Source organism: Anabrus simplex, chromosome 6 (assembly GCF_040414725.1).
Source record: "Anabrus simplex isolate iqAnaSimp1 chromosome 6, ASM4041472v1, whole genome shotgun sequence".
In the NCBI taxonomy this organism is placed as follows: Eukaryota; Metazoa; Arthropoda; class Insecta; order Orthoptera; family Tettigoniidae; genus Anabrus; species Anabrus simplex.
The window spans coordinates 126,422,504-126,449,408 of record NC_090270.1 but is presented as its reverse complement, the minus strand read 5'-3'; the positions used below and the strand labels follow the sequence as shown (position 1 = coordinate 126,449,408).

The window sequence follows — 26,905 nt, the reverse complement described above, 5'->3', positions numbered from 1 at the left end:
ACTTCATGGATTTTGTCTTCATCAGTAAGCAATTTCACGACTTGACAATGCCGTACGCAGTCTTCGGTGAAACGTCGGGACATTCACTCGCTCCTGGACCACGACCTACAAGCCCGGAAAACGATGACATGATTTGTAAGGCCCACCGTGAAAGCCTCAATTGCTACATAACTGAAGAAGTTACAAAAACAGACACTTGATGGCACAGTATGTCAGTAAGCAATTAAGTTCTTAGTACTAACCTAAAATGACAAATGCCGTGTTCCCTTATGTGGGACCAAACAAATGCTGTGCACACTATTGACTGTCCTAAGGTGCCCTCATCAACAGGTTAAACAGATTTAATACGACATGAATCGGGACTTCGAATTTATGACAGGCTAAGGGAAAAATAGTCTTAATGAGAACCACACTACGAGATTTCACTGTATTTTCTAACGTCTGATTAAATTTCGCAAAGGCTATTCCCAAGTAATTTATAGCGAAAAGGTTATCATTACTCTACCGGTGTTTGAAACATGTTTTCATGATAGATATGAGGTTAAGCTAGGTTAGGCAACTGCTTGAATAAGAAAACACTACTCGAATTTTTCAAAATGACATACGCCTTCACGTTGTTTCAGAATGAGAAAAATAACTTACGACTATGCCATTGAATGGAAATCTGCGAAAACGCAAGTTTTGAACAAACTGATTGTCACGAGATACCAATTTTAATATGTGTGGGTTTTTCCCAACTCTTACAAAAATCAGATATAATGACAATCCGCTATTGAGAGTACATTTTTCGCAGTTATGAATTCTCGCTATAACGGGACTTCTACTGAACTTTTTTCGGGTATAATCTCTCTGAAAATACCTGAAAAGAATATTTAATATCTTATTCATCCTACGTTAGTTCTGACAGATTTAAAAATTAACAAAAGCAGATTACGTCGAAAGTGAAAAGAAATGGCTTTCACTATAACAGATCTGTGAGGTGTTTGCCCCAAACACTATAAGTGATGGAAAACTCTATAAGTGGGTAAGGTTATTCAAGGAAAGTCAGGAGAACATTCACAATGACCCATGCTCTGATCGGCCATCTCTGATCAGAGACTATATTGTGCATGAAATCACACCACCCTTAGTGCAAACAGATGGTTCACAATATCCTCTGCCTCTTCATTTTCCACACATTTCAAGGTTAGTTCTCTAATTTATTAGTGTGTAGTCAAATATGACTTTTTAACAGTATAACTTTTTAACTATTACTGTATAAAACAACGCCGTACTTCTATTTAATTGTATGTGTAACGTGTCGTCTGCTCGTGCCAGATGATACCGATCAGCTGTTCACGATTCACCAAGTGAAAGCTATGGACCACAATGCACAGCTCACACTTATTTTGGTTTACTGCGCATGTCTCTGACGAACAGTACTTGTTCTGCAGCACGAACTGCTTTGCCAGTCCGCAAACTGGTTCAGGAACGGTCCATAGTCTGTTGGAACAACCGACTCAAGAGTCTGTGTTTGAGTTTGAAGTTTGTTGGAACGCTCTTTCCGTACCGCGCATGCGTCTGCCAGTTTGCAAACTGTTCCCGTTCTTGTTGGAACAAACCTACTATTCATCCAGAAAAGTGACAAAACTGATGTGCACTGTTGATTACAGGTTAAGAAATATTTAACATCAAAATCTGTCGAATTCACAAATGGCTTGTAGTCTTGACCAGTGTATAATAGGGCAATCGTCCAGATGTAAGCAGGGACTCTGTCAATTGGTGATGAACAAGCTTTGGTGATATGCAAATGGTAATTTCATCAAAGTTTACGTAAGAAAGTCTGTTGACATATTCTTTCTCCTCCTGCCTGCATTTACTCTAGTGCATTCAGCCGTTTGACTGCTCTGCTTGTCATTCCACTTGCACTCCTTGTGTTGTATATGTTTGTCAAAGGCAAACCATAAGTGTAAGTTCTAAAACAATGTGATCATTTAACCTTGTAAGAATATTTATGGCTGAAGATGTTCAAAATATGAACGAAACATATCCTATGTTTTAATATTTAAGCAATAACGTAAGGATGAGAACCTAATTTTATAATTGCTTTTAATGTATTGAATAGGTGGATAGAAAAGTTTTATTGTTTCTCCTTTAAATAGACTTTCAATATGGAAAAATGACGATAGTCTCTTGTAACTGATCACCACGAGTTTATATGATGCAGTATCACTAACACTTCCTCACTGTGGACTAACAATTTTTTGATCACAGAAAACACATCTCCCGTACCCAAACCACTCTTAAAATAAATTTGTACCAGACTGGAATAGAGCGTCACTAGTCACTTCTGCGCTGGTTCTCTCACTGAACTCTTACACTGGTATTTCCTATCGGCCGATAACAGCACGTTGCCCGATATTTGGAATGCAATTCACACTAGAAAGGCTGCTACCCGAGTAGTTGACATCTTTATTTCTAAACGTATCCGGAGCTGCATGAAGGATGTTTGAAAATGTGGGTGCATCAAATATGTGAACATTTCTTTTTCTTCACTTTGGACCCAAAAATATTGGGATACATAAATTATGTGAGAAAATACAGTATATTTCATAGCTGAAGAATGTCACATTGACCAAAACATGTATGTATAAAATTGTACTTTTGTACGTATTGAATGATGGAAAATATATTTCATTTAAAGGAATAATTATTTTATTACCATATCTTCACGCATATGTTCCTCAATGGCAAGCATTTCCACACTGGCGAGGAAGTGACTACAACGGTTCAGACTTTTACAACTAGAGTTGATGAAACTTATCTGAATATATGACAAAAGTTTGAACAAAAATGGACCTATGTGGAAAAGAAGCTGAATATGTGTAGAATTGGATGAAACATAAATTTCCCAAAAATATTAAGTCGTTTACATTTTGTTGCACAAGTGCCCTCACATAAAAAATAGTCCTCGTACCTTAATCTTAAACCCAGTGATAGAATATGAACATGTTCACATATCAATACATCTACAAATAAAAATGTTCAGTAAAATTTTTATCCAGTAACTAGTGCTAAGCAGATGTTATTTCACAAAATTTGAAACACATATACAATAAAATGCTGAATTTTCATTATTCAGGACAATTTTGAACTTGAGATTTAAATTTTTTAAGAGCTAACCATTCCTACACAACTTTACTTGGTCAAGACTATATGAAATAAGCAACTGGTTCACTGAAGCTTAAAAGCAACAATATATATACATACTAGTTCTCTTTTAGTCCTCAGTTCCTGCTGAGCCGCTGTTGTATCTAGTGAATCCAAGAGTTCATTCTTCAAGGCTTCTAATTCTTCATTGAGATCCCTCTTTTGTTTCTCTGCTTTGCTACGTGCAGCTTTTTCTGCCTCCAGATCCTCTTGTAGCTATCGGAAATAAGATTACAATAAAGTAACAAATGGTGAAACAGGTTCTGAATAGGTGATATACTTGTTACATCTATTTTGACCCACCTCTGCTAATTGCGATTCTAATTCCCGTAAAGCTTTCTGCGACTGTGCCTTACCAGCTCCTTCTTCATCAATTTTCATCAGAGCCTGAGCTAGTTCCTCTTCTCGTTTACCAAGCTGAAGCTGGAGCTCTTCCACCTGAAAGATAGAGCAGTAATGTTTAGAGAAAATGAGTGAACTTTTTGATTATAATGAATCCTCACAGAACATTAACTTTCTTGAAAAATCCTACACACTGTTTTAAAAGAAATATTAAATTTTAAAAAATATCCTAATCTAGAAGCAACCAGGTTGGGTTGAACACAGTTCCTCTCCGTTATACTCTACTATTCCACCACTCCAGTTGACCACATTTACATAGTTGGCATCAACTCAAGTCCTAAGCGGTTCCTTTGATGTTGTACCATTAGTCAACTGAAGAACTGAGGAAAATATCCTTCCACGTGTGCGCACTTGCTCTCTTTGCCCTTCTCCAACTCTGTTCTCCTGAACCTGGTTGGTAATGTAAATGGCTTTTATGTAACATGTATAACATCAAATGTATCTCTCAGGACTTGAGTTGACACAGTACAAATAATTACTTTACATGAGTTCATGCTAATCAGTAAATGAAAGTGTAAAATTCAATAATCTCTACTAGAGAACATGACTGTAAATGGAAGTAAAGTAGTTCAATTAAAAATCAAAAGAATGGTCAAACTACCTATGAAATACTGATCATTAACTCCTGAATGAACAGGACAGAGTTAAAAGGGTATAAAAGCAAATAAAGTCCTATAAAAATGACTACAACATATAAATTCTAAAGGTAAATGCAACACTAGCCAAAAAGAGAAATGTTTAACCTAATCACAACAGAAGTATTGAACTGATTGGGAATCAAATACCAATCCCTAGTAAATAAAACTTAGCGTATATAGTTATGGCCTGAACAATGACAACAACATGGAATTTGAGTGTTAGAAGTCCATTAATTCATATCCTCATCTACCCCAGATGCAACCAGATTGGGATGAAAATATTTCTCTTCATTTTACTCTACTATTCCAGCAGTCCAGTCCACATTTATAACAAATTATAAATTACTGATGAGCATCCTTTTGAAAGAAGAATCCAAGATTTTGTTTACCATATTGAAGATTTTAAGTTTACCTTGAACATACATCACTACCATGACTTTTACATTTTATGTGAAACACATTTTCTGTGCATTTAAAGATTTCAAATAGGCAAAATCACACATAGTAGCTAGTATGTTGCAAATTAATGTTTAATAGTTGATAGAACTGAGGTATGATAATGGGGAGGATCAATTTTAAGAATATTTAAATCCAGTTGTCAATTTGTCCTGAATCTGTTTCAGTAGACTACAGTAGGAGTCCAATTATGATTCTGATTCCAGTTTTGTAATTCTAAACTGAATAAATATATCTCTCTCTTTCTCTCTCTCTCTCTCTCTCTCTCTCTGCTACGTAGAGCAAAATGTTCTTTCCTAGACTCAATTCAGTTACACAAATTTCCAGGTTTCTCGAAGCAAACATTCCCCCACTTGAAACAAAAAAAACTCTACAATTCGAATTTTGTGCAACATTAACTGTGCAATACGGCATTTGTGGTTTGTGAAGAACAGTTAACAAGTAAAGAAAGGGTTACAATGATGCTGGGAGCAAATATGACTGGACCTGAAAAACTAGAACTTCCAGTGATCGGAAAATCTATGAAGCCTCACTGTTTCTCGGGTGTGAATTAATTATCAGTCAAGTACGAAAGAAACCCCCCGAAAGTGTGGATGACTAGCTCCATTTACGAATCTTGGCTGCGAGGTACTGACGAGAAGTTTCAACATGAAGGGAGGAAAGGTGAACAGTAACAAACAGAAAAGTTGTTAACTGAGGTATGTTTCTTGTTTCACTGCTGTATGTACTGTATCCTGTCTTTAAGAAAAGTTACTATAATAAGGGTTGTAATTTATTAAAGAGAATCAACATCTATATCATCTGATGGCCAGGCAGGCATCAATTTTTGGTAATGAGATGAAGTCTCTCATAGTGCATTGGCACTGCCGGTGGCTCCAAGTAGCATACGCAGTGGCCTCCATGGTATGCACTACCCATGCTTCTTGGTGGGTGTGCTATTTACCAACTGATAAGCCCAACTTAGCACACTGGGGTGAAACGCTGGTAACCAGGTGTACCGGGAGGTACACCTGCCCCGTTCATTCAAAAGAAGTGCCTTGGAGAATGCCATCTGATATATGAAGTTTGCAACAACTAATACAAGTAGTTTGGACTTTCCTCTACAGATGTCTCTACTAAAAACAAAATTAAAAAAATTAAAAACACCTCTGGTGTGAAGAGGAATTATTAAAATTGTTAAGTATTTTTTTAAATTTTAAGGTTTACTACACTGAGTTGATTATTCTTTGTTTTTGATATGTTAAAGTTGACAACACTTCGATCTCTTCCTGCCAACGTAAGATGTTGGCCAATAGAAAATGTTGTATATTTATTTTTCAGCCAATCAACAGTGTCTTGTATTTATGTAATTACCCAATAAGAATTGGAGGTGTGTTGGGCCTTAGCCTAGAGCTCTCTAGAACCTTCCTCTCGAGTATAAAAGCTGGCACATTTTCGACCAAGTGGTCTTATTCATCACTCTAGTCTAGTGTGTGCATTTACAAAGAAGGCAGGTGCCTCATCCATCATCGAGCCGCCCATAAGCTCAAAGTAATGGCAGTACGGATTTTATTAAGTGAGTCTTTGAAAGCTGGCTTGAGGGAAAGGTTTCTGCACTTTACTATGTAACTTTAATTTTCTGAAATTTAAATTCCAAGTTCAAATGTTAACTTCAAAATTTAAATCTTCTAAGGTAAATCTCAGACAAACCAAAAGAACGTAGCTGAAATCAGGGAATAGAGAGCGAGATATCCTCTCGCATTCCCTGTCAACTTGATTTTGAGGCGACTATGATTTTGTAATCTTTTTCAGTTTGCAATCCTTGTAATTTAAATAATCTCTCCATCTAGTCATCTCGGTAGTATAGGCTTAAGTTATAGATGTTGGCCAAGCAGGTATCAATTTTTGGTAATGAGACAAAGTCTCTCATAGTGCATTGGCACTGCCGATGGCTCAAAGTAGCCTACGCAGTGGCCTCCATGGTATGCACTAGCCATGCGTCTTGGTAGGTGTGCTAGGTACCAACTGATGAGCCCAACCTAGCACACATGTCCAATAACGGACCATTTATATTGGTAGTATAGGCTTAGACTCTAACTACGGGCCAGAAGCCCAAATAGTGTTTTAAGTTTTTTTATTTACAAATCTCAAGGAGTGCCTCCACATCATTTTGAATTTTGGGCCAGTAATTTAAACCTGTTGTTTTCCATAAAGGCCCAGTAGATTGGGTATTCGATACCCCTGTGAAATTCTATTTCATTCCTTTTGTGTTAAGATGTTAGACTGTTGAGCATCTAAGACAGTAAATACTGTTTGAATTGTAAAATGTAGGTTGTTTGATAGGCAGGGACAATTTTTTTTTTTTTTTTTTTTTTTTTAATGTAAATTTTATAGGGCAAAGAAAAGTTGAATGGTGCCTTTGGAAGGCTATAATGTTATAAGGTTTAGAGAGTAGTCTCCTAGATAAACTTGTACAGCAAGCAGGCTCTTGTCTTGGTGTAAAAGGAATTGGGAGACCAGTCTCCTCCACTGTTTGTTAATGGGAGCAGTTGTGCTCATGCAACATTGGTAATTAGGCAGCTGTAAGCTCAAGGTTGCTGATTTGTCATTTGTGGATTGTTCTGATTTTCTAAATGTTGTGGCCTAACTTGTAAGCGAATTTTGGTACCTGAAATTGTAAAGTCTATCTTTGAAAAAGAAAAAAAAGAAAAAGAAAAAAAAAAAGAGAAGGAGAAGGAAATATAATTTTAAAGTTTTAATTTAAACTTTTAAGTGACTAATAACGACCCATTCATGCCAGCACCTTCTTTCACCTCTGTCCACCACGGTTTCCCCGTAAGACCAGGAATGAGTTAGCTGGAAAATTTATAACGTCCAATAACCGACCATTTATATTGGTATTATTAAAGTGATGTCGTAAAATGGAGTTAGTTTGTATATTTTTAAATGCTGTTAAAAATAATGTAGGTTATTCATTATGTAGATACATATGATTCAATTATGTGCTATACATGCTCAAAAACGGCATTCTCTATATCTCAATATTTCAATAACTTGAAATAAAATTTAGCTCTCAAGGCGATTTGAGATAGAGGTTCCACTGTAATTCTTCTTTGGAAGTCAGCTCCAAATCTTCTTTTACCTATACCCCAAAGTCGCTTCATTGCAATTAATGCTGTATTGTTGGCCAGTGTGATGAGATTCCATAGCATAAATATGGCAATGAGTCTTATCTTATACCTCTACCGAATCACTAGGAAGATCCAGGAAATTGTTTCCTAAATTACTGAAGTCATCATTTAAAAAATACCCAAAGTGTGTACTGTATGAATTTGTGACAAACCTTCTACAGAAATTTGATGTTGGGCATAAAAATGAGCAGATCCTGCTATGGTAATGGGGCGAGACCGTACAGCAGAAACATCACGAGTGATGAATGGTAGTAAATAACAGAATGGCTACAGGTGGAGAAGCCATTCTAGGTGGAGGTAATGGCACCGAAATCCATAATACAATTCATTGAGACATGAATGTGTAAAATCACGTCACTTAATAACTGTGATGGATAGTATCGTGAAGGCAACAAAAGCAACATTTCAAGGTATATGAATGAACACAGTGATATAGCTAACACATTAGAGACATTTCTCCCTGTTTTGAAATTTCTGTGGATAATTTTTACCCTTTTGTTCTTTAGGATGCTAATTTATTTACATTACATTGTAGTTTTCTGTCCGATTAGGATGATCATGCTACCACATGTGATAGACAGTAATACCTGCAACTGTCTGATCAAAAGTCAAGCAGCCATTACCAAACTTGACACCCAAAGCGGGGACCAACGGCTACGGGTGAAGGAGCCCTCCCTTTGGAGGCCATGTAAAGCCTTTATGTAAGGAAATGGCACACAAATTCACCAGAAAGGAGAACATGGTCAGTGGTTTAGATGCTGGAAGACGACCAATATTTTTTTTTTTTTTTTTTTTTTTTTTGCTACTTGTTTTACATCGCACTGACACAGATAGGTTTTACGGCGACGATGAGACAGGAAAGGGCTAGGAGCGGGAAGGAAGCGGCCGTGGCCTTAAGGTACAGCCCCAGCATTTGCCTGGTGTGAAAACGGGAAACCACTGAAAACCATTTTCAGGGCTGCCGACAGTGGGGTTCGAACCTACTATCTCCCGAATACTGGATACTGGCCGCACTTAAGCGACTGCAGCTATCAAGCTCAGTGACCCCAATACCAATGGCAGATAAAACTAAAGTACTTTCTCCTGTCAGCAACGTCTGTACTTCAGTGAAATGGTTGCAAAAGCAACTATACTCCTGAGGAGCGGCCTAAAGTTACACCTGGCAGTAGGTATCAAATGCCTCTGAGAGTGGTGACCCCACGGTAATAACCCAGTAGCCAACATCATGAAGGTGGGCTTGATCAACCTCATGACCCTGACAGGAAAGGCACAAGAAGTGGTAGATTTTATGGAGAAGACAGTATAGAAATTAATGGAAGGGTAAAGGAAATAAGAGGGGATCGAAGGGGTAGTATGTGGTCCTGTGGGTTCACTTCTTGCTGGTGGAAATGTACTAATAAAACACAGGATATGCCATTTATTCCTACCAAGTCTGATACATGCAAGTCCATGCCGTGGCCCCTAGGCAACAGGTACACTGTGTGTACACAGCTAAGTCACATAAGGGTGAAAAAGCATGTTCCCGACGCTTCAAAATGGGGACCCACCAGCTCAGGGAGACTAGCCCGAAAGAAAACATCGGCCCTCCAGGATTGCTTGGGGGTTGGCCTTGGGTTGCCCTGACAACCCAATCTGTAAAAAACTCTCACAATGAAATCTGAAGAAGAAATAGCCAGCCTGACCTTTTCAAGACGACCTCGCAACGTGTAAAGGACTTGAGAATTGGTTCGTGGAATGTTTTAACTCTTTACCAAGCTGGAAACCTAAGGAAGTTGCTCGATCAGCTGGATGAGTATCGACTAGATATTACTGCTATTCAAGAAGCGAGATGGATTGGTGAAGGGGTGATACAGAGAAAGAATCACATGGTATTCTATAGTTGTCACACAAAGGATCATATGCTTGGTACTGGTTTTATTGTGAATTATCATATAAAGCATCTTATGGATTTTCGGGCAAAATCACATAGATTGTACAGACTTAGATTTAGGGGAAGTTCTTCAATTACAGTCTTATTTGTGCACATGCTCCAACTGAAGAGAAGAGCGACGAGGATAAAGATTCATTTTACGATGAATTAGATGAAATTTATAATGAGTGCCCAAGAGCAGACTGTAAAATAATCCTTGGGGATTTGAATGCAAAGATAGGAAAGGAAGACTAATACAGACCTTGTATTGGAAAATACAGCTTGCATTATATTTCTAATGATAAGGTAATCAAGCTTATAAATTTTGCATCCTCGAGAAATATGGTAATGGGAAGTACACCTTTTAATCACAAGGATATACATAAAATGACAGGGTCTCCAGATGGAAATATAACCAAATTGACCAACTCCTAATAGATGCAAGACACTTTTCAAACTTGATGGATATTAGAAGTTATAGGGGGGCCAATATTGATTCTGACCACTACCTTGGGGCAGCAACTATTAGAAGCCGAATATCTAATGCAAGAAAGGTACATGGATCCAATGCAAGAAAGTTCAACCGTGCTCGGATGAAGGAGCCCAACTGCTTTGAGATATGCTAACTTGCTTAATGGGGCCCTGATCGATTTGCCTAGTAGTAGAGTGTATTGATGAAATCTGGAAGAATCTCAAAGATGCGCTAATAAAAACTGCAAATGAAGTTTTAGGAAGGGAGGAGAAAGTTTGGCACAACAATTGGTTTGATGAAGAGTGTGCATGAACAACAACCTTAAAAAATGAAGCATACAAGAGAATCCAACAGAGGAACCACACCCGAAAAGCAGTGGAAAAGTATAGAACTTCCAGAAGAGAAGAAAAGAGATTGCACAAGAAGAAAGAGAGACAGTATGAGAGGAAAGAATTGAAAAACATGGAACGGTTGAAAGGGATGAATGATGTGAGAGCTTTCTATCAGAAGTTAAATAAAAGTCATAAGGATTTCCAGCCTAGAACAAATTTGTGTAGAGATAAAGATGGCATAATATTGGACAGTGAGGAAGCAATACTAGAAAGATGGGCCCAATACAGTAGAAGTTCGTTATAGAGAGAATTCATAACAGCGAAAAAATTTACTCGCTATAGCGGATTGTCGTTATATCTGATTTTTTATAAAAGTCGGAAAAGAAACCTACACATTAAAATTCGGTTTGAAATGGCAATCAGTTTGTTCAAAACTTGCGTTTCCGCAGATGCTATTCACACTACGGCTTACTTGTTATTTTTCGAAATCCGATACTACGTGAAAGTGTATGTTTAATTTAATTCTGAAAAAATATAGTACCTATTTCTCGGAATCCAAGACGAACCCCAAATTTTCCTTCAAAAAATTTAAATTAGGCTCAAAAAGTATTTTGTAAAATCATATGAATGCCTTTGTTGTACAGTAGGCCTACGTATTCCAGACTATTTTTAGACGCCGAACATTGGCTTTTGTCATGCCGTACCTTTTTCGGCTGCACAATTATCCTTTATTTCCACGGGTTTAAAGACCATTAACTTATAATTGACATAATAATACTGAAGAGAACCCGTTGAAAATTTGCCGGCAATACCTATACTATGCGGCTCTACAATACGATGATCCATCAGGAAATTATTTTTGCTGTCTATAAAACCGTTACTTTTACTGAGCGTCATATAACCGGCTACCGCTACACTCACGTCTCGCTTGCCGCCTAGTGTTGTATAGGCCTAATCGCGGACGTTGAAAGTCAACGAGCGAGTTTATTGCGCCACGGAATGGCCATTCCGCCCTTGCGATTTTCGTGCACATACCTCACAATTTCATCTTCGACTTCTTTAAAGCATCCTTGTTGCGGACCACTGAATGCATTTTTTAGCTCTTTGTCTTCACGTTAACGCCAAATATTGGCTTTAGTTAGGCATATGCCATATTTTCTTGCAGAATTACTTTACATTTCCGAGTATTTAATAACCATTCACTTAAATTGGCATCATAATATCGACGAGAACCCGTTGAAAATTTGCCGGCAATACCTTTTCCACGTATCTTTACAATACGACTATCCATCACGAAAATATTCCTGCTGTCTATAAAACTTAATTTTACTAAGCGTCAAGTACAATAGACGTGTTATAACTCTGCCATTGAGCAGCTGGCCTGTCTAAGAATTCGAAGGTTCACATGTTTTAATGCCATTCTGCAGATTTGAGAAACGTTTTTGTAGAGGCTAATAGAACATCATTCTCTCTTCACTATTTCCCGAGATCCAGTGACGTTACACACAGGCACTGTACAACCGGTTGTCGCGGCTAGCGATGTAGGCTATAGTAAAGAGGCAGTCGTTTACTGTCAACGAGTTTTGTGCGCGTGTGGAAGGAAGCAGCGTGGTTACCGCGGTAGTTGCCAGTGGTATCCATTAACTTACTGTTAGGTCGCGATTGCAAGACAACCCATGAGTTTTCGCATGAGATTCTGAGAGGAAATGTCGTCTTGGATTCGGAGAAATACAGTATCACTCCAGAGGTTTCTGTGGCAAACACTTCAGTTTTCTTTTTCAAACGGCGTCACCTATCCTAACCGTATATGTATCATGAAAACATATTTGAAACACATGTAGAGAAATGATAACCTCCTTGCTAAAAATTTACATGTAAATTACCTTTCCGAAATTTAACTAGACGTGAGAAAATATGAACTATCTTCTGAAATCAGTGATGTACTTTGCCATATCTTGAGGTGTATCACATTCTTATTAAATTTCCGTATGCGACAAAATTAAGAGAACGTTTATCTCAGTCCTTATTTTTAACGAGTTAACAACTGCTCTCGGCCGCGTTATTTATGCATTTAATACGAAATTGTCTTCTTTCATTTCGAATTTTCTTCACGAACAGCAGTCGACGGGTATTACTAATCGACTCCGACATCGCCTTCGAACGTCGACGAGAAAACTCTCTAGTAGATATAGGGAGGAAACGATACTGAAGGTAATCGATCACATGCAATATAATCGCTGGGGTGTCCGACTCGTTGGCTGAATGGTCAGCGTACTGGCCTTTGGTTCCGAGGGTCCTGGGTTCGATTCCCGGCCGGGTCGGGGATTTTAACCTTCATTGTTTAATTCCAATGGCCCGGGGGCTGGGTGTTTGTGCTGTCCCCAACATCCCTGCAACTCACACACCACACATAACACTATCCTCCACCACAATAACACGCAGTTATCTACACATGGCAGATGCCGCCCACCCTCATCGGAGGGTCTGCCTTACAAGGGCTGCACTCGGCTAGAAATAGTCACACGAAATTATTATTATCGCTGGGGTGCATAAATATCGGGAAAGGAAATAATCGCGCGCGCTTAATCACTCGTAATAACGGATGCGTCAGTGATAGGTCTCTCGCTGTAACCGAAGGACGACACACAGTTTAATATAGGAATTTTGAAGGGACAGAAATATAGTGTCGCTATAACGGAGTTCTCGTTATATGCCGTACTCGCTATTGCGGATTTCTACTGTATTTTGATGAACTGTTGAATGAAAGTCCAGCTGAAATACAAGTACCGATACTTATTAGCGAGGAAGGTGAGCTTGCCGTTAAGAAGTATAAGAATAACAAAGCCCCGGGAATGGATTTAATACAATCAGATCTTGTGAAAAATGCTGGAAAAGAATTTGTTAAACACTTTCATAAACTAGTGGCCAAGATATGGGTAGCTGAAACAATCCCTGATGAATGGAATGTAGGTATCGTCTGCGCGATACATAAGAAAGGTGATATGATATGTTCTAACTCTAGAGGTATCGGCCTATTATGCATCGCTTGTAAAATATTTTCCAATATTCTCTTTAGCAGACTGGTGCTTTACATGGGAAATGCGGTTAGTGACTCTCAATGCGGATTTCACCAAGGAAGATCTACTATTGATCAGATCTTCACAATCTGTCAAATACTTGAAAAATGTGAAGAATTTGGAATTGATACACACCATCTCTACATTGACTTCAGATCAGCCTATGACAGCACTGATAGAAGTAATCTGTATGTAGCAATGAACGAGTTTGAGATCCCTAAGAAATTGATCGGCCTTGTTAAAGCTACTATGGAAAATACTCCGAATGAAATTAAGATCCAGAATATGTTATCAAGTGCTGTAATGACCAAGAACGGAGTTAGGCAAGGAGATTCATTATCATGTCTTTTATTCAATATTGCTTTGGAGAAAGTTGTTAGAGGTGAGAGTAAAAACACAATCTGTTCAAATTTTGGTATATGCAGATTATATTGATTTAATCGCAAGAACACCAAGAGCATTGAGAGAAGCTTTCACAAGCCTTGAAAAAGCAGCAAGAAAGATGAATTTACAGATTAATGAAGAAAAAACTAAGTGCATACCTGTAACCAAGAAAGACTATTCTAGTGGATCTACATTCATAGAAATTGGCTCATATAAGTATGATGCTGTGCGTAGCTTTACCTACCTTGGATCAGAAGTGTATTCCAAGAACAATGCTAAAGCTGCCGTTCAGGAAAACTAAAGTCCTAGTGTACTAAGTTTTACTAAAGCCTGTATTAACATATGGTACTGAGACCTCGTACCTCGCGAAATCTGATGAAAGATAGCTTGGTATTTTTGAAAGAAGGATTCTGAGGCAAATATTTGGGCCAGTGGAAGAAAATGGTATCTGGAGAAGAAGATATAATCATGAATTGTATAATTTATATAATGAACCAAACATTGTTGGAGAGGGTTGGTGTGGGCAGAACATGTGCTGCATACTAATGACAGAATGATAAAGAAGAAATTCAATAAGTGCCAGAAGGAATCAGAAAAGCCGGAAGACCAAAGTTAACGTGGGAAGAAGGTGTGAGAGAGGATGTAAAAATAACTGAAATCAAGAATTTGAGGAGCTCTGCACTCAACAGGAAAGAGTGGGGAAAACTACTTCTGAAGGCCAAGGCTCACAAAGGGCTGTTGCGCTAGTGATGAAGATGATGAAAGGAAATAATAGAATGAGGAACAGCAAAAAATGGAGTGAATCTTATGATTTCAAAACAGCTGGAGGAGTGTGTAGAAATGGTAGAGTACATCAGCAACAGGTCCTGGAGAAACTAGAAAAGGAGATAACTGATGTGGAAGTGATTATAATGGGAGACTTAAATGCAAATCTGGGAAACTAAAGGCAAGGAAAGGGAGAAGTAACTGGACCATATGGATAAGGGAAAAAGAATTGAAGGAGAGAAACTAGTTTAATTGTGAGAGGAATGGAAATGTGTAAGGACTGTGGGTATGAGTGGGAACTAAGGATGATGAGGGAAGAGAAAGAGAGTTTTGAGGGAGATGATGTTGGCTACTGGGCTATTATTACTGTAGGGTCACCACTCCCAGAGGCATTTTATACCTACTGCCAGGTGTAACAGAGAACAGGAATGAAGATAGATCTCTCTCAATCAATGTTCAGGATACAGTAGGTAGGCAGAAGAGAAGGGCAGGAAGGGGAGAAGTTGTGGATAATAGGTGGACTAATGCTTTAAGGACAAGGGCAGGTGAGGGCTAAGTGTTTTCTCAGGGAGTGGGCCTAGAGAGGTATCCATGAGGAATCTGTATGAGTCATTGCAGGTAGATCAGCAGAGGGAAGATAGAGATCAGAGAAGTGGCCAGGGAATGAGGAAAGGGAATGGTAAGTAAGAGAAGAGGGAGGTGGAACAGGGTAGTGAGAGGGAGAGAAAGGAGGGGAATGTAGGTTCTGCAGGCATCAGTGAAGTTGAGGGGAACCAGGAGAGGAGGGAATCTAATGAGAAAGGTGGTGTTGAGGCTTTGGTTATGGGTGACTTAACTGTTAGGCATGTGAGGAATGTGTGTGTAGGAAAGGGAACAAAGGTATAGTATTATCCAAAACATAGGTTAAGGCAGATGTTGTGGAAAATAAAAGGGAAGGAGGAGGGTAAGGAGGTGGTAATTTACAATGATACCAATAACACAAAACCACACCCAGGCGACTGCAGTGGGACATTGATGATGATGATGATGATGATGATGATGATGATGATAACCAATAATACAAGGCAAGCAGGAATAGGTACTAACATAGTTGGGGATATGTGAGATCTGGTTACAGCAGCAAGGAAGTAGTTTAAGGAAGCAGAGATTGTTATAAGTGGGATACTGTGTAGGAGGGATATTGAGTGGATGGTGATTGGAGATTTAGAGAGGACTATGGAAAGGGTATGTGGGAAATTAGGCGTGAGATTTGTGGATCTTAATGGGTAGCTAGGAGAGAGGGATGGTTTTCAATTGAACCATAAGTTTGTTTAGAAGAGTTATAGGGAGCTACATTTAGGGAAACAGGGTGGACTAGGGAGCAGTGATGACAGTAAAAGAAGCACTAAGTCAAGTAAGGATGACATAAAATTGTTAGTGTTAAACTGTAAAAGTATTGTAAAGAAAGGTAAAAGTATTGTAAAGAAAGAAATAGAGGTAAGAAAATTAATAGATATATACAGTAAAACCTCATTCAGACATTTCTGCGGGGGACAACAAAACAGAAAGTGTTTTAAGGAAGAAAATGTACTACTGAATATGCAAACAAAAACTGTCCAACACAGATATGGAAACACTACATACAATTTTTTCTGACATGAGAGCATTTTATGTTGTGTATCCGCAGGTACAGTGGAAACTATATCTACCATTTCTGAAGATGAGAGGAAAGTGTTAAAAGGTGTGAAAAACACAAAAGAACAAATATGAAAAACTTTCCCACTAGGGGCTTAGAAAGTAACTAGTGCACTGAAAGATGTGAAAAATACCAAACAACAAATATGAAAACATGTGCACGAGGGCCAACAAAAATACCGAAGTATTACTGCAGATCACACCTTTTTTAAAGTAAATGTTAGTAGAAGCCTTTTATTTTGGGGCAGTGGGTTATTAAACATTATTTTCTGGTCACACACTTAGACAACAAACTGGAGGTTACAGCTGACCATGTACAAACGGGAGGAATGACTGACTGCCATTTTGAAAAAACTTCAAACAACCCGAGTGATCGACTTGAAACTGGAAGGTGCAAGTTCAACATTCGCGAGCTCTGTGCGCTTTAAGATGTGGACGCTGGTCCACTTTCTGGCAGATTTTAATTCTGTCTTCATTAGTAAGGAATTTCACAAATTTTCCTGTATCCATAACCAAGCCATCACAAGACAAATATGCATCACACTAGCCAATTTCACACAATTATGTTTCTAATCCAGATATAGGCTACCGTATCACGTGACAAATATTCGCTACACTTCACTGTACCACTCAACATAAAATAAATTTCTAACTATTGAATGGAATGTTAAATACAAGCACAAATAGGCTGAGTGGTACAGTGAATTGTACCAAATATTTGTCGCATGAGATCGTAACCTACATCTGGACTACGAACATAATCATTTGAAATTGACTAGCGTGGTGAATATTTGTCTTTTGATAGCCTAGTTGTGGATAAGGAAAAAGTCATGAAATTTCTTGCTAATGAAGACAAAATTATTAGCTGTCAGAAAGTGGACTGGCGTCCGCATCTGAAAGCGTGCTGACGTTGAACTTGCACCTTCAAGTTTCGATTCCATCACTGAAGTTTTGTTAGATTCCAAATGGTGGCCAAAGTCATTCTTCGCAGTCGCACATGGTCGAGTGTAACCTCCAATGCATTGTCAAAGAGTGTGACCAGAGAATAATGTTCAATAACCCACTGCTCCGAAATAAAAAGGCGTCTACTAACAATTGTCTAATAAGTTAAAAGAAAGTATAAAATGGTTCAACCTTTCAATACTATTAAAATAAGAAATGTACGTTTATCTCTTAATACTAACATTTGTTTCAGAAAGAGTGTAATCTCCAATAATACTTTAATATTTTTATCAGCCCCTGTGTACACGTTTTCATATTTGTTTGGTGTTTTTCACGACTTTCAGTGCACTCTTTTCATAAGCCCCAGCGAAAAAGTTTTTCGTATTTCTTCTCTCGTGTTTTTCACACCTTTTAATAATACTTTCCCCTCATCCTTAGATATGGTAGATATAGTTTACACTGTGCCCGCAGATACATGACGTAAAATGCCCTCATGTCAGAAGAAATCATATTTAGTGTTTCCATATCCCTGTTGAATCGTTTTTATTCGTATATTCAGTAGTACGTTTTCTCACTTACCACGTTCTTTTTTGTTGTCCCCTGCAGAAACATCTTAACGAGGTTTTACTGCATGTGAATAATAATTATTCCACATGTAAGTATTGATAAGGCAGACCATTATAATATATAATATTGTAATAGGCAATACGGACCAATCAGCCAAAAAATGGTCAAAATCATAAATTCTTATTCAGCAATTTCGCTGCTAACCAGCAAGCAAAGCTGAACATTCCTACAGCTAACGGCTTGCTCCCCGAAGGTCCAACTTATCCTGTGAAGTTCGGAGAATTCACTGCCTTTTCCCATAATCATGAAACTGAGGAGAGGGCTCCTACCTGAGTTGGAAATCACATTTCTTTCACACAAGGGATGACAAATAATATTTTCAGGATTAGGAAAAATGTGATTGTACTAAGCAGTGATAGCGATAATTCGTGATGCGGTAAGCGAGATATTTTTATATAGATTTAATATAATGAGAATCGGGACTTCAAGTTTACGATATGCTAAGCGGGAAAATGTGTTAATGAGGAAAGCGAGGCATCATTGTATAAAGAAAGAATGGGGAACTAAGGCGCACGGGAAGAAATAAAGGCAGAAAAATGAAACGGTAACAAAGAAAGATAGGTTGAAGTTGTTTTGGCATATTGAACGCTATTTTAACGATAAAAATATCAAAACATTTTTCATGGGCAAAAAGACCAGAACATAAAATAAATAAAAAATATATTAGCATCTTTAAAAAAAAACAGGGAGGGGAGAAGAAAGGACAAAAGTCTCTAATGTGTTAGTTATTAAAATACATTGTTATTTGGGTCTAGAAATGTTTTTTCATTCTGAAATCTTTAGATACAAAATGAACTTGAAAAAAAAAGAACAGTTTATCACAGAACGATTCTGAACAATACTGCATATAAAGAAAACTAAACTGGCTTTGGAACAGCAACATTTTTTAGCTTAAAACTATCTACCATTTGCATATCTCTGATTACAGCTATCAAAATTAATACTACAAGACAGACAGAATAAAATTCAAAATGGAAACCATATAAAAATATCATCTCTGAACTTATAAACATCAACAATAAATTATTTGTAAGATTACCTGTGATTTCCTTTCATTAAGCTGCTCCTTCAAGTCACTAACTTCAGTCTCAATTTTTCTTTTTGAGCGATCCATTTCTTGTCGCTGCTGCTGATCTTTGATTAAACGTTCCTCCAAATCAGCAATGGTTGCTTCATGTTTTGCCTTCAGTTTAGCCAGGTGTTTGGCCTTCTCCTCCTCTTCAGCAAGAGTTTGTGACAAATCTGCTGCTCTCTCCTCCAAGATTTTCTTCTCTTTTGAAAGCTGAAAGAAATGGAAAGTTATGAAATGAAGATTAAGTTGGAATTCAAGAGGACAGTAAGTTTCCAAGTTGTTTGACATTATTTAAGAAAAGGCTAGGAAAACAGTTGATAGGGGATGTGCCAGTTGGGTGACAGCCCTACATGCAGATCAAAGATGACTGATTGACCTAAAAAAATTTAAGAATACATCTTCAGTCTAAACTGGCAAGAATAGATTTCACTGATGAAAACTAGAGCCTTAGCATGTCAACAATTGCCAATCATGTTCAGAAAATTGGTATTTTCATCCTATAGAGGTTCCTTGGCAACTTCATAATAATAAACAGTATCTTTCACCGAGTCCCTAATCTATCAGCAATACTCATTCAAAATATCCAAAATTTTCAAATTTCACATTTTGGCAAATCTTATGAACTATTCTCTATATTTTAAAAAAACATCTTATCAGCTACACCAGTCTACTGTAGAAGTCCAAACTCAGATAAGATTACTATCTAGGTAGGGTTCCAATTGTCTACAGAGATGACTCCCATGAGTTTATAATGGCTGGTCCATCTCTTGGTTTTACAAGGGTTGAGGTTCCTGATCTTTTATGTAAAAGTAATGAAAGTTTGGTCTGGAAAAGGTAATCTAGAAGAATAGACCTAAAACGGTTATGCCAAAGAGAATCAGCACACCAGGAAAATGAAGATAATGATCTACTGCCTATTGTGAAAGGATCCGCTGCATCAAGCCAACGCCAATAATTGCATCTTCAGCGATTCTAGCGGACGAGGTGTGGGCGAGGAGTGACTGATGCTCTGAATACTATCTGCAAAATAGCTTTTGCAGGTCAACCTGTGCCTCAAAAAGACTAGCAATGTAATGGATGGCTTCATATTATTTTCTCGATGGCAGGATTATTAACCTAATTATAACCAAGTCTAGCAGATATGCACAGGAAAATATTGGAGATCCTGTTCTAAGGCCAAGATTGTGCATTAAGACAAAGGAGACTGACAAAGGAGGAAATCTGTATGTTTCTGGGACTAATAATGAAAATCCACAGCCTGTTTCCAGTCAGATGGTTAGACTCGGTTTCTAACGATTTAAAGATAAGAGGTATAGAACTAAACTATGCCACAACACTAGTTGCAAATCGAGGATTGTGGCGACTTTTAGTAAATTCACAGAGGCTTGCAGACTGAACGCTGAAAGGCATAACAGTCTATAATGATAATATATGTATGTATGTATGTATGTATGTATGTATGTATGTATGTATGTATGTATGTTTCCAGTCATTCGACCTGGTCAGGAATGGAATGAATGCAGCCCCCATCTAGCGGCGAGGATAGGAATTGTGCCAGCTGCTGAAGCCTGTCGCACTTCTCTGGGGCAATGATTCATGAATGAAAGATGAAAGGAAATGATAGTGGAGAGTGTTGCTGGAATGAAAGATGACAGGGAAAACCAGAGTACCTGGAGAAAAACCTGTGGGACTAATAATATTGGTGGGTATTATTTTTAACACCCAGCCTAACAAGCTATGTTAATAACCCATGGTGTTAATGTACTGAACAACCGTAGAAATATACCATCATCATCATTATCATCATCATCATCATCATCATCATCATCATCATTTCCCCTTTTCCAGCTGACACCAGGTGGGGGCAAATATGATTCCTCTCCACTTTGTCTTCTCTTTCCACAATCCCTCATCCAGCATTGTGTTGCAGTCCAGGTTGTGTTGTCCTATGCAGTTCTCTACAGAGTCCTTCCATTGTAATGCTTGGTCTCCCTAATCCTCTCTTCCCAGTCATCTGTCTTTTCGGTGCTTGTCTTGGGAGTCTTTCTTCTTTCATCCACTTTACATGTTCAAACTACCTCATTATGTTCTGTTCAGTGTGTCATTTAGTTTTTGCACATTTAACTCTTTTTTATGTTTTCATTTCTCATTATCCCTCCTTGTCTTCTGCACCATACCCCTAAGGAATTTCATTTTGGCTGCCTGTCCTCTACTCTCATCTCTTGGTGTCATTGTCCAGGTTTCTGCTATAATATCCCTTGTACATTACTTCTTTAGCCTTCATTGATACATCTTTATTCCATATTAATCTCCATACCTGGTGCAAAAATGCATTCCCCAATTGTATGCTCCTACTAATTTCCATATCCAGTCTTCCATTTTCTGTCAGTTCACTTCCCAAGTATCTGAAGTGTTCTTCCATTTTCAGTTCCTTGACTCCAATTTTGATAGCTCCTTTTCCTTCTTTACTTCCTCTATTCATCACCATTGACTTGCTCTTCTCCATGCTGATCCTCAATCCCCAATGTTCAGTCCTTCTGTTCAGTTCATTCAGCTGTTGTTGTACCTCGTCCTCTTCTCCCCAAATCACATCATCACCTGAAAAACATCATTACATTCATCCTCTCCCCCCTGTTATCTTCCCTTGCTGCCTTTACGATGTCATCCGTCACCATTATGAAGAGTAAAGGTGACAACACACTCCCTTGTTTTAGCCCATTGTCAATTCCAAAACTATTTTGTTCTAGTCACTGTTGTCTTCACATAGCTGTACCATATATTGCCTTTCTCATTATCAGTTCCTTGCCAATGCCCTGTGTGTCAAGCTTTCCCAAACTGTTGATCTGGGGATATTGTCGTATGCGTTTTCTAAGTCTATAAATGTCTTTACTATATCCTTCCCATATTCCCAGCTTTTTCCCATGATCTGTCTCAGAATGAAAATGGGTTCCACCGTTGCCTACGTGATATACAAGGCCTGGAAATGGTGGCCAGCTGATACAAAAATGCTATAAGGAAGGGCAAGTTTACAAAAAATAAATTGGTTTAAATTACATAATACTTATTCTGTACCTGTCAGTACAGTTCCATACCTGAAGAATTGTTTACATTTTCACGATGCTCCACTCTCCTTTAATGTATTCCTGTGTGGACATTTTAGGCAACCCACTGATCTAATTAAACTGTAACCATTAGGTGCTTTTCTATGCCACAAAACAGATATCTTCAAAGTAGTCTCACCAATGTTTAATGTTATTTTTTCCATACAGGTCTAGCTACTCTAAAAGAAATAGTTAATTTAAATCACCATTACTGGCAATTTTTACAATTTCATTTACTTTCTTGTGAACTTTTGTTGTTTTTACCTTCTTCTGCAATTTTAATTCCTTCAGTTTCTGTCCAAACTTATAAATCTTATATGTATCAATTCATCATCATCATCATTTTCCTTCCAAGTATTGGGCCTTGTGACCCGTTACGGTCTTGCATTTTACTTTTTGCAAGACTTGAAAGCAATCAAATGTCCTTCCGACGGGTTGCTAGCCTGAAGGAAGATGTATCAATTCATTTCCTCAATAAGATAGATTTTCTTTCTGTTTCTATTGTATTTAACTCTTCGAGATGATTTTGGAGGTGAAGTGGATACTAGAATTGCGACTTTTGTCATAGGTTGAATTTCTCCGTTGGTAAAACTGTCATTAATTGAATTCTTTCTGGTTTAAGTTAATTGCTTCTGCATTTGGCTCACATTTGTTTATGAGTGGGGTATCCACTAAATGCGGATGGTATTTTATCTGGAAGAAGCTGCTTCTTTGTGGAGCTAACACTAAAACAAAATGCTTGTTATACACTTTCGATGGTCTTGCTAGTAACCATACAAGCCTAGTTTTCTGCCTTACCGAGAAACGGCAATTTTCCACTTCTCTAGTAAGGTTAGATCAGTAAGAAACAGATGGAAAGTCACATTTTCTTCTTTCTTTGCACTGTCTGAAGTACATCTTGGAACAAAGCAATGCACCATTTTTAACACTTTACTCACATTCCCATATTGCACACGAAATGTACATTACATGACTTGGCTCTACAAGAATTATCATAATATCGACAGTATTACCACATTATTCGTTGCTGCCATAAAGGAACTAATGGTATCATGGTGTTTCGGTACAGAAGTAAATGAAGGAACAACCTATAAATTATTACTGCTATTAAAGATTTTTATTCTGCACTCTGAAGGAGTAAGGCAGGCCTCCAAGAGGGTTAAGCTATTTCTCAGGACAAGGAGATTTGAAGGCAGTGATTTGAGGTGCGGATAAGGTGAGGAGGCGACGCCCGTGGCCTATAAAAAGGAACGTCCCAGCATTTAACTTAGTACAGGAGAATTGAAAACTACGGTAAGTCTTTCTAAGGAGAGCCAACAGTTGGAACCAGACCTACCGCCTCCCGAATGCAATGTTGTAAGGCTGGTAAAACTAGCTGCTGTTGAGCCGAAGGCCACTCTGCTCAATCAATACAAATCTATGTAAATAAAATCGAAACAACCGTGTTTCCGTATATTCACTATTTTGGCAAAATTTTCATTCAGTTATCTGTTTCAGGTGTAATAATGACCAACTGCATATTTTTTAGCTTTGGTACCTGAGTTCTTATAATTAGAAAACTACTGGATATATTTCTGCTCAACTTCATATTTAGGATCCACCTGCCCTTGGGTATGTTTTAGGGCCAATATTGTTTCTGATGATGATGATGATGATGCTTGTTGTTTAAAGGGGCTTAACGTATAAGGTCATCGGCCCAATATTGTTTCTAAATCCCTGAATTGCCTGGGGGTTTATACGAAACTGAAATCGTGATTTTGCACTCCCACAAAATACACATGGAAATCTATTTCTAAAAAGTTTTTTTCTCATCTGCACCTTTTCAATAGGCAGATAACAAGGCAGTTATCATTAAAGGACTATTTTACAGGCTGTCATGTCACTTCAAGTTGGGTTAAATGGTAGAGCCACTTTACTCTTTTCGATAGAACAGATAATAAGGAAGGTTATTGTCAATGATTGGTTTCATGAGTCTTCAGCCACAGTGTCACTCCCGGTTTGAGGTGAATAACAATATGTAACCGAGAGATAGGGAGAATTACGCACAACTTCGGACCAGGAACTCTATCGTTCCGCTCCGGTATTCTGGCGGAAAATGGCCCGTTCTTCCAGGCCTTGTATATTACGTAGGCAACAGTTCCACTGTTGACCTTCCAGTTCTGAATCCTAACTGTTCCTCTTGTAACAGACTTTCCACCTTCACTCTAATTCTTCTTTCCATTATCTTGGCAACATGGGAGAGGATGGTGATTCCTTGGTTGTTACTGCACATGTTTTGATCTGCTTTCTTGAATATAGGTATTTTAAACCCTTTTCCTAATCCTTGGACACTTTTTTCTCTCCATACACACTTCAGCATTCTGTAAGTGCTGTACACTGGAATTGTGCTGGTTCTGAAGACTTGATCATTTCTATGGCTACTTCATCTATTCCCACAGTTTGTTCTACCTTCATCTTGTTAACTGCGCATTCCATCTCTGTCATTGTAAAGTCTTATTCCTTCCCTGTTACTTCTATTCCTGCTAACTGGATATGTTCTTTACATGTCTGATTTATCATGTTTAGCAGTTCATTGAAATATTATTTCCATCTGTTCATTATCTCTTCCGGTTTTGTCAATATGCATCATCATCATCATCATCATCATCATCATCTCCTCCCCTTTTCCAGGTGACACCAGGTGGGGGCCATATTACTCCTTTATTCTTCACAAATCCTGTGTTCACCTTTTCATTCCTACAGTTTCTCATAATTCCAAATAATTTTTTTCCCCATAGTTCAAATCGTCCTTTACTCCCTACGTGAATGTTTCCCAAATTTTCTTCTTTTCATTGGCTACTACTTTTTTTTTTTTTTCCAAACTATTTTTGCTTCTATGCATCCGGCTCTATTCTTCTCCGTCTTTTGCGATTTTCATTTCCTACCGCCGGGCTGAGTGGCTCAGACGGTTGAGGCCTTCTGACTCCTACTTGGCAGGTTCAATCCTGGCTCAGTCTGGTGATATTTGCAGGTGCTCAAGTAAGTCAGTCTTGTGTTAGTAGATTTACTGACATGTAAAAGAACTCCTGCGGGACTAAATTCCGGCACCTCGATGGCTCCGAAAACCGTAAAAGTAGTTGGTGGGATGCAAAAACCAATATAATATATATGTTTTCATTCCTTCCAAGTTCTCTTCTTTTTCTTTATTTTATCTTTCACTATCATTCCACCATGTTGTCTCTTTCTTTCTTGCCTTTCCAGATATTCTGCTACATGTTTTCTCTGCACACCTACAAATGCACTCTTAAAATCATTCCATTCCTGTTCAACATGACTAATATCTGTCCTTGGTATCAGTTTCTTTAATTCTTTCCCGAACTCTCCCTGAACCTCCTTTTCTTTCAATTTTCAGACCCTAATCATTCTTTTTTTCTTGTAGTTTTGTGACCTTGCCTACTTTCAACTTTGCTGTCACTGCTCTATAGTCATCCCCAAAGGCTTCCTCTGGAATAGCTGTAACATCTTTAAGATCTTTCCAATGTCCTTAATCAATCAACATTTTTGTTCTTTTGTTTCCCCATTCACACCTGGTAATCTTCATTAATCTACTGTACAAATCAGATCTCATTAAAGCCCAAGTAATAACACATGTGCCACAAAAATGTAGTCCAGGTATTTCGTTGAGAACATTTTCCCTACACCCACTAAAGCAATACCCCAAAGAAAATGTGCTGTACAGTGCATTGGTGCCCTGACTGTAAAGCTGCCTTTGTATGAAGTCTTGGATTAGTTTCATATCGCACCAGCACAGACAGGTCTTACTGAAACGATGGGATAGAACAGGGCTAGGATTGGAAAGGAAGCAACCTCGGCCTTAAAAAAGGACAGTCCCAACATTTGCCAGGTGTTAAAAAAGGAGAACTATGGAAAACCATCTTGCGGCTGCCGACAGTGGTGTTCAAACTCCATCTCCCGAATGCAAGTTCACAGCAACGTGATCCAAACCCTGTAGCCAACTTGCTCAGTACTAAAGATTTCCTCACACAGCTAGACCTGTAATGAGCAGGAGTGGGAAGAAGTGTTTGTACACAGTGTAAATTAGTGTGCAATTTTAGGGTTGAGTATTTGTGAATATAGTTTATGTTCAAACTGAAAACTTATTAAAAATGTATATTGATGTTACTGCTGCAGAAAATTGTGTCATCACACTATCTGGAATACTGCAACAGACCAAGAGTCTTGTCCTGAAAAGTTTATTAAATTATATCCTCCTATGCTGGATGATTTATGATACTTTAAGAATATTGTGTCACAGTGAATGTAATTACCACTAAGACTTATGAGTGCAGTATTTAAATACCTACTTTATAGGTTAACATTCACAGGAATTGGCTCAAATTCAGCAAAGACTTCATGATTATCTCAGAACCATCAAACATTTCAGAGCAATAATACTGTAAATTGGCAGCACTATTGGCAACAAATCTGAGAAGAAACATCTTGGAGTAAAGTATCTACAAGTTTAATTCTATTTCAATTGACAGTCTTATGGGGAATATTTCAGCAGCTTCTTGCATGTATTTGGTACATCAAATCTGCCTGCTTTCAGAAGTCTTTCTTTCAAGCAATGAAAACATGAATGAAAAGATACAAAGCAACTGTTCATTTAATCCAGGTACAAGCTACTTTAAAGAGTTAAACTGAAGAACCATCTTC

At 38.1% G+C, this 26,905-nt stretch overlaps 1 protein-coding gene across 3 annotated transcripts in view; it reads right to left on the bottom strand.

Annotated features, from left to right (window-relative positions):
• zip (myosin heavy chain 10) overlaps nucleotides 1-26,905 on the bottom strand; it is a 458,974-nt gene that overhangs the window by 109,349 nt on the left and 322,720 nt on the right. For all 3 annotated transcript variants that reach the window (XR_010860546.2, XM_067149903.2, XM_067149904.2), the window contains exons 18-20: nucleotides 19,077-19,319; nucleotides 3,493-3,627; nucleotides 3,250-3,405 (exon numbers count right to left, since the gene is read on the bottom strand). Coding sequence is in view for 2 of the 3 variants with exons in the window: in XM_067149903.2 (XP_067006004.1) it covers nucleotides 3,250-3,405; nucleotides 3,493-3,627; nucleotides 19,077-19,319 (534 nt within the window). In the remaining variant the exon portion in view is untranslated. The remainder of the gene's footprint in view (nucleotides 1-3,249; nucleotides 3,406-3,492; nucleotides 3,628-19,076; nucleotides 19,320-26,905) is intronic.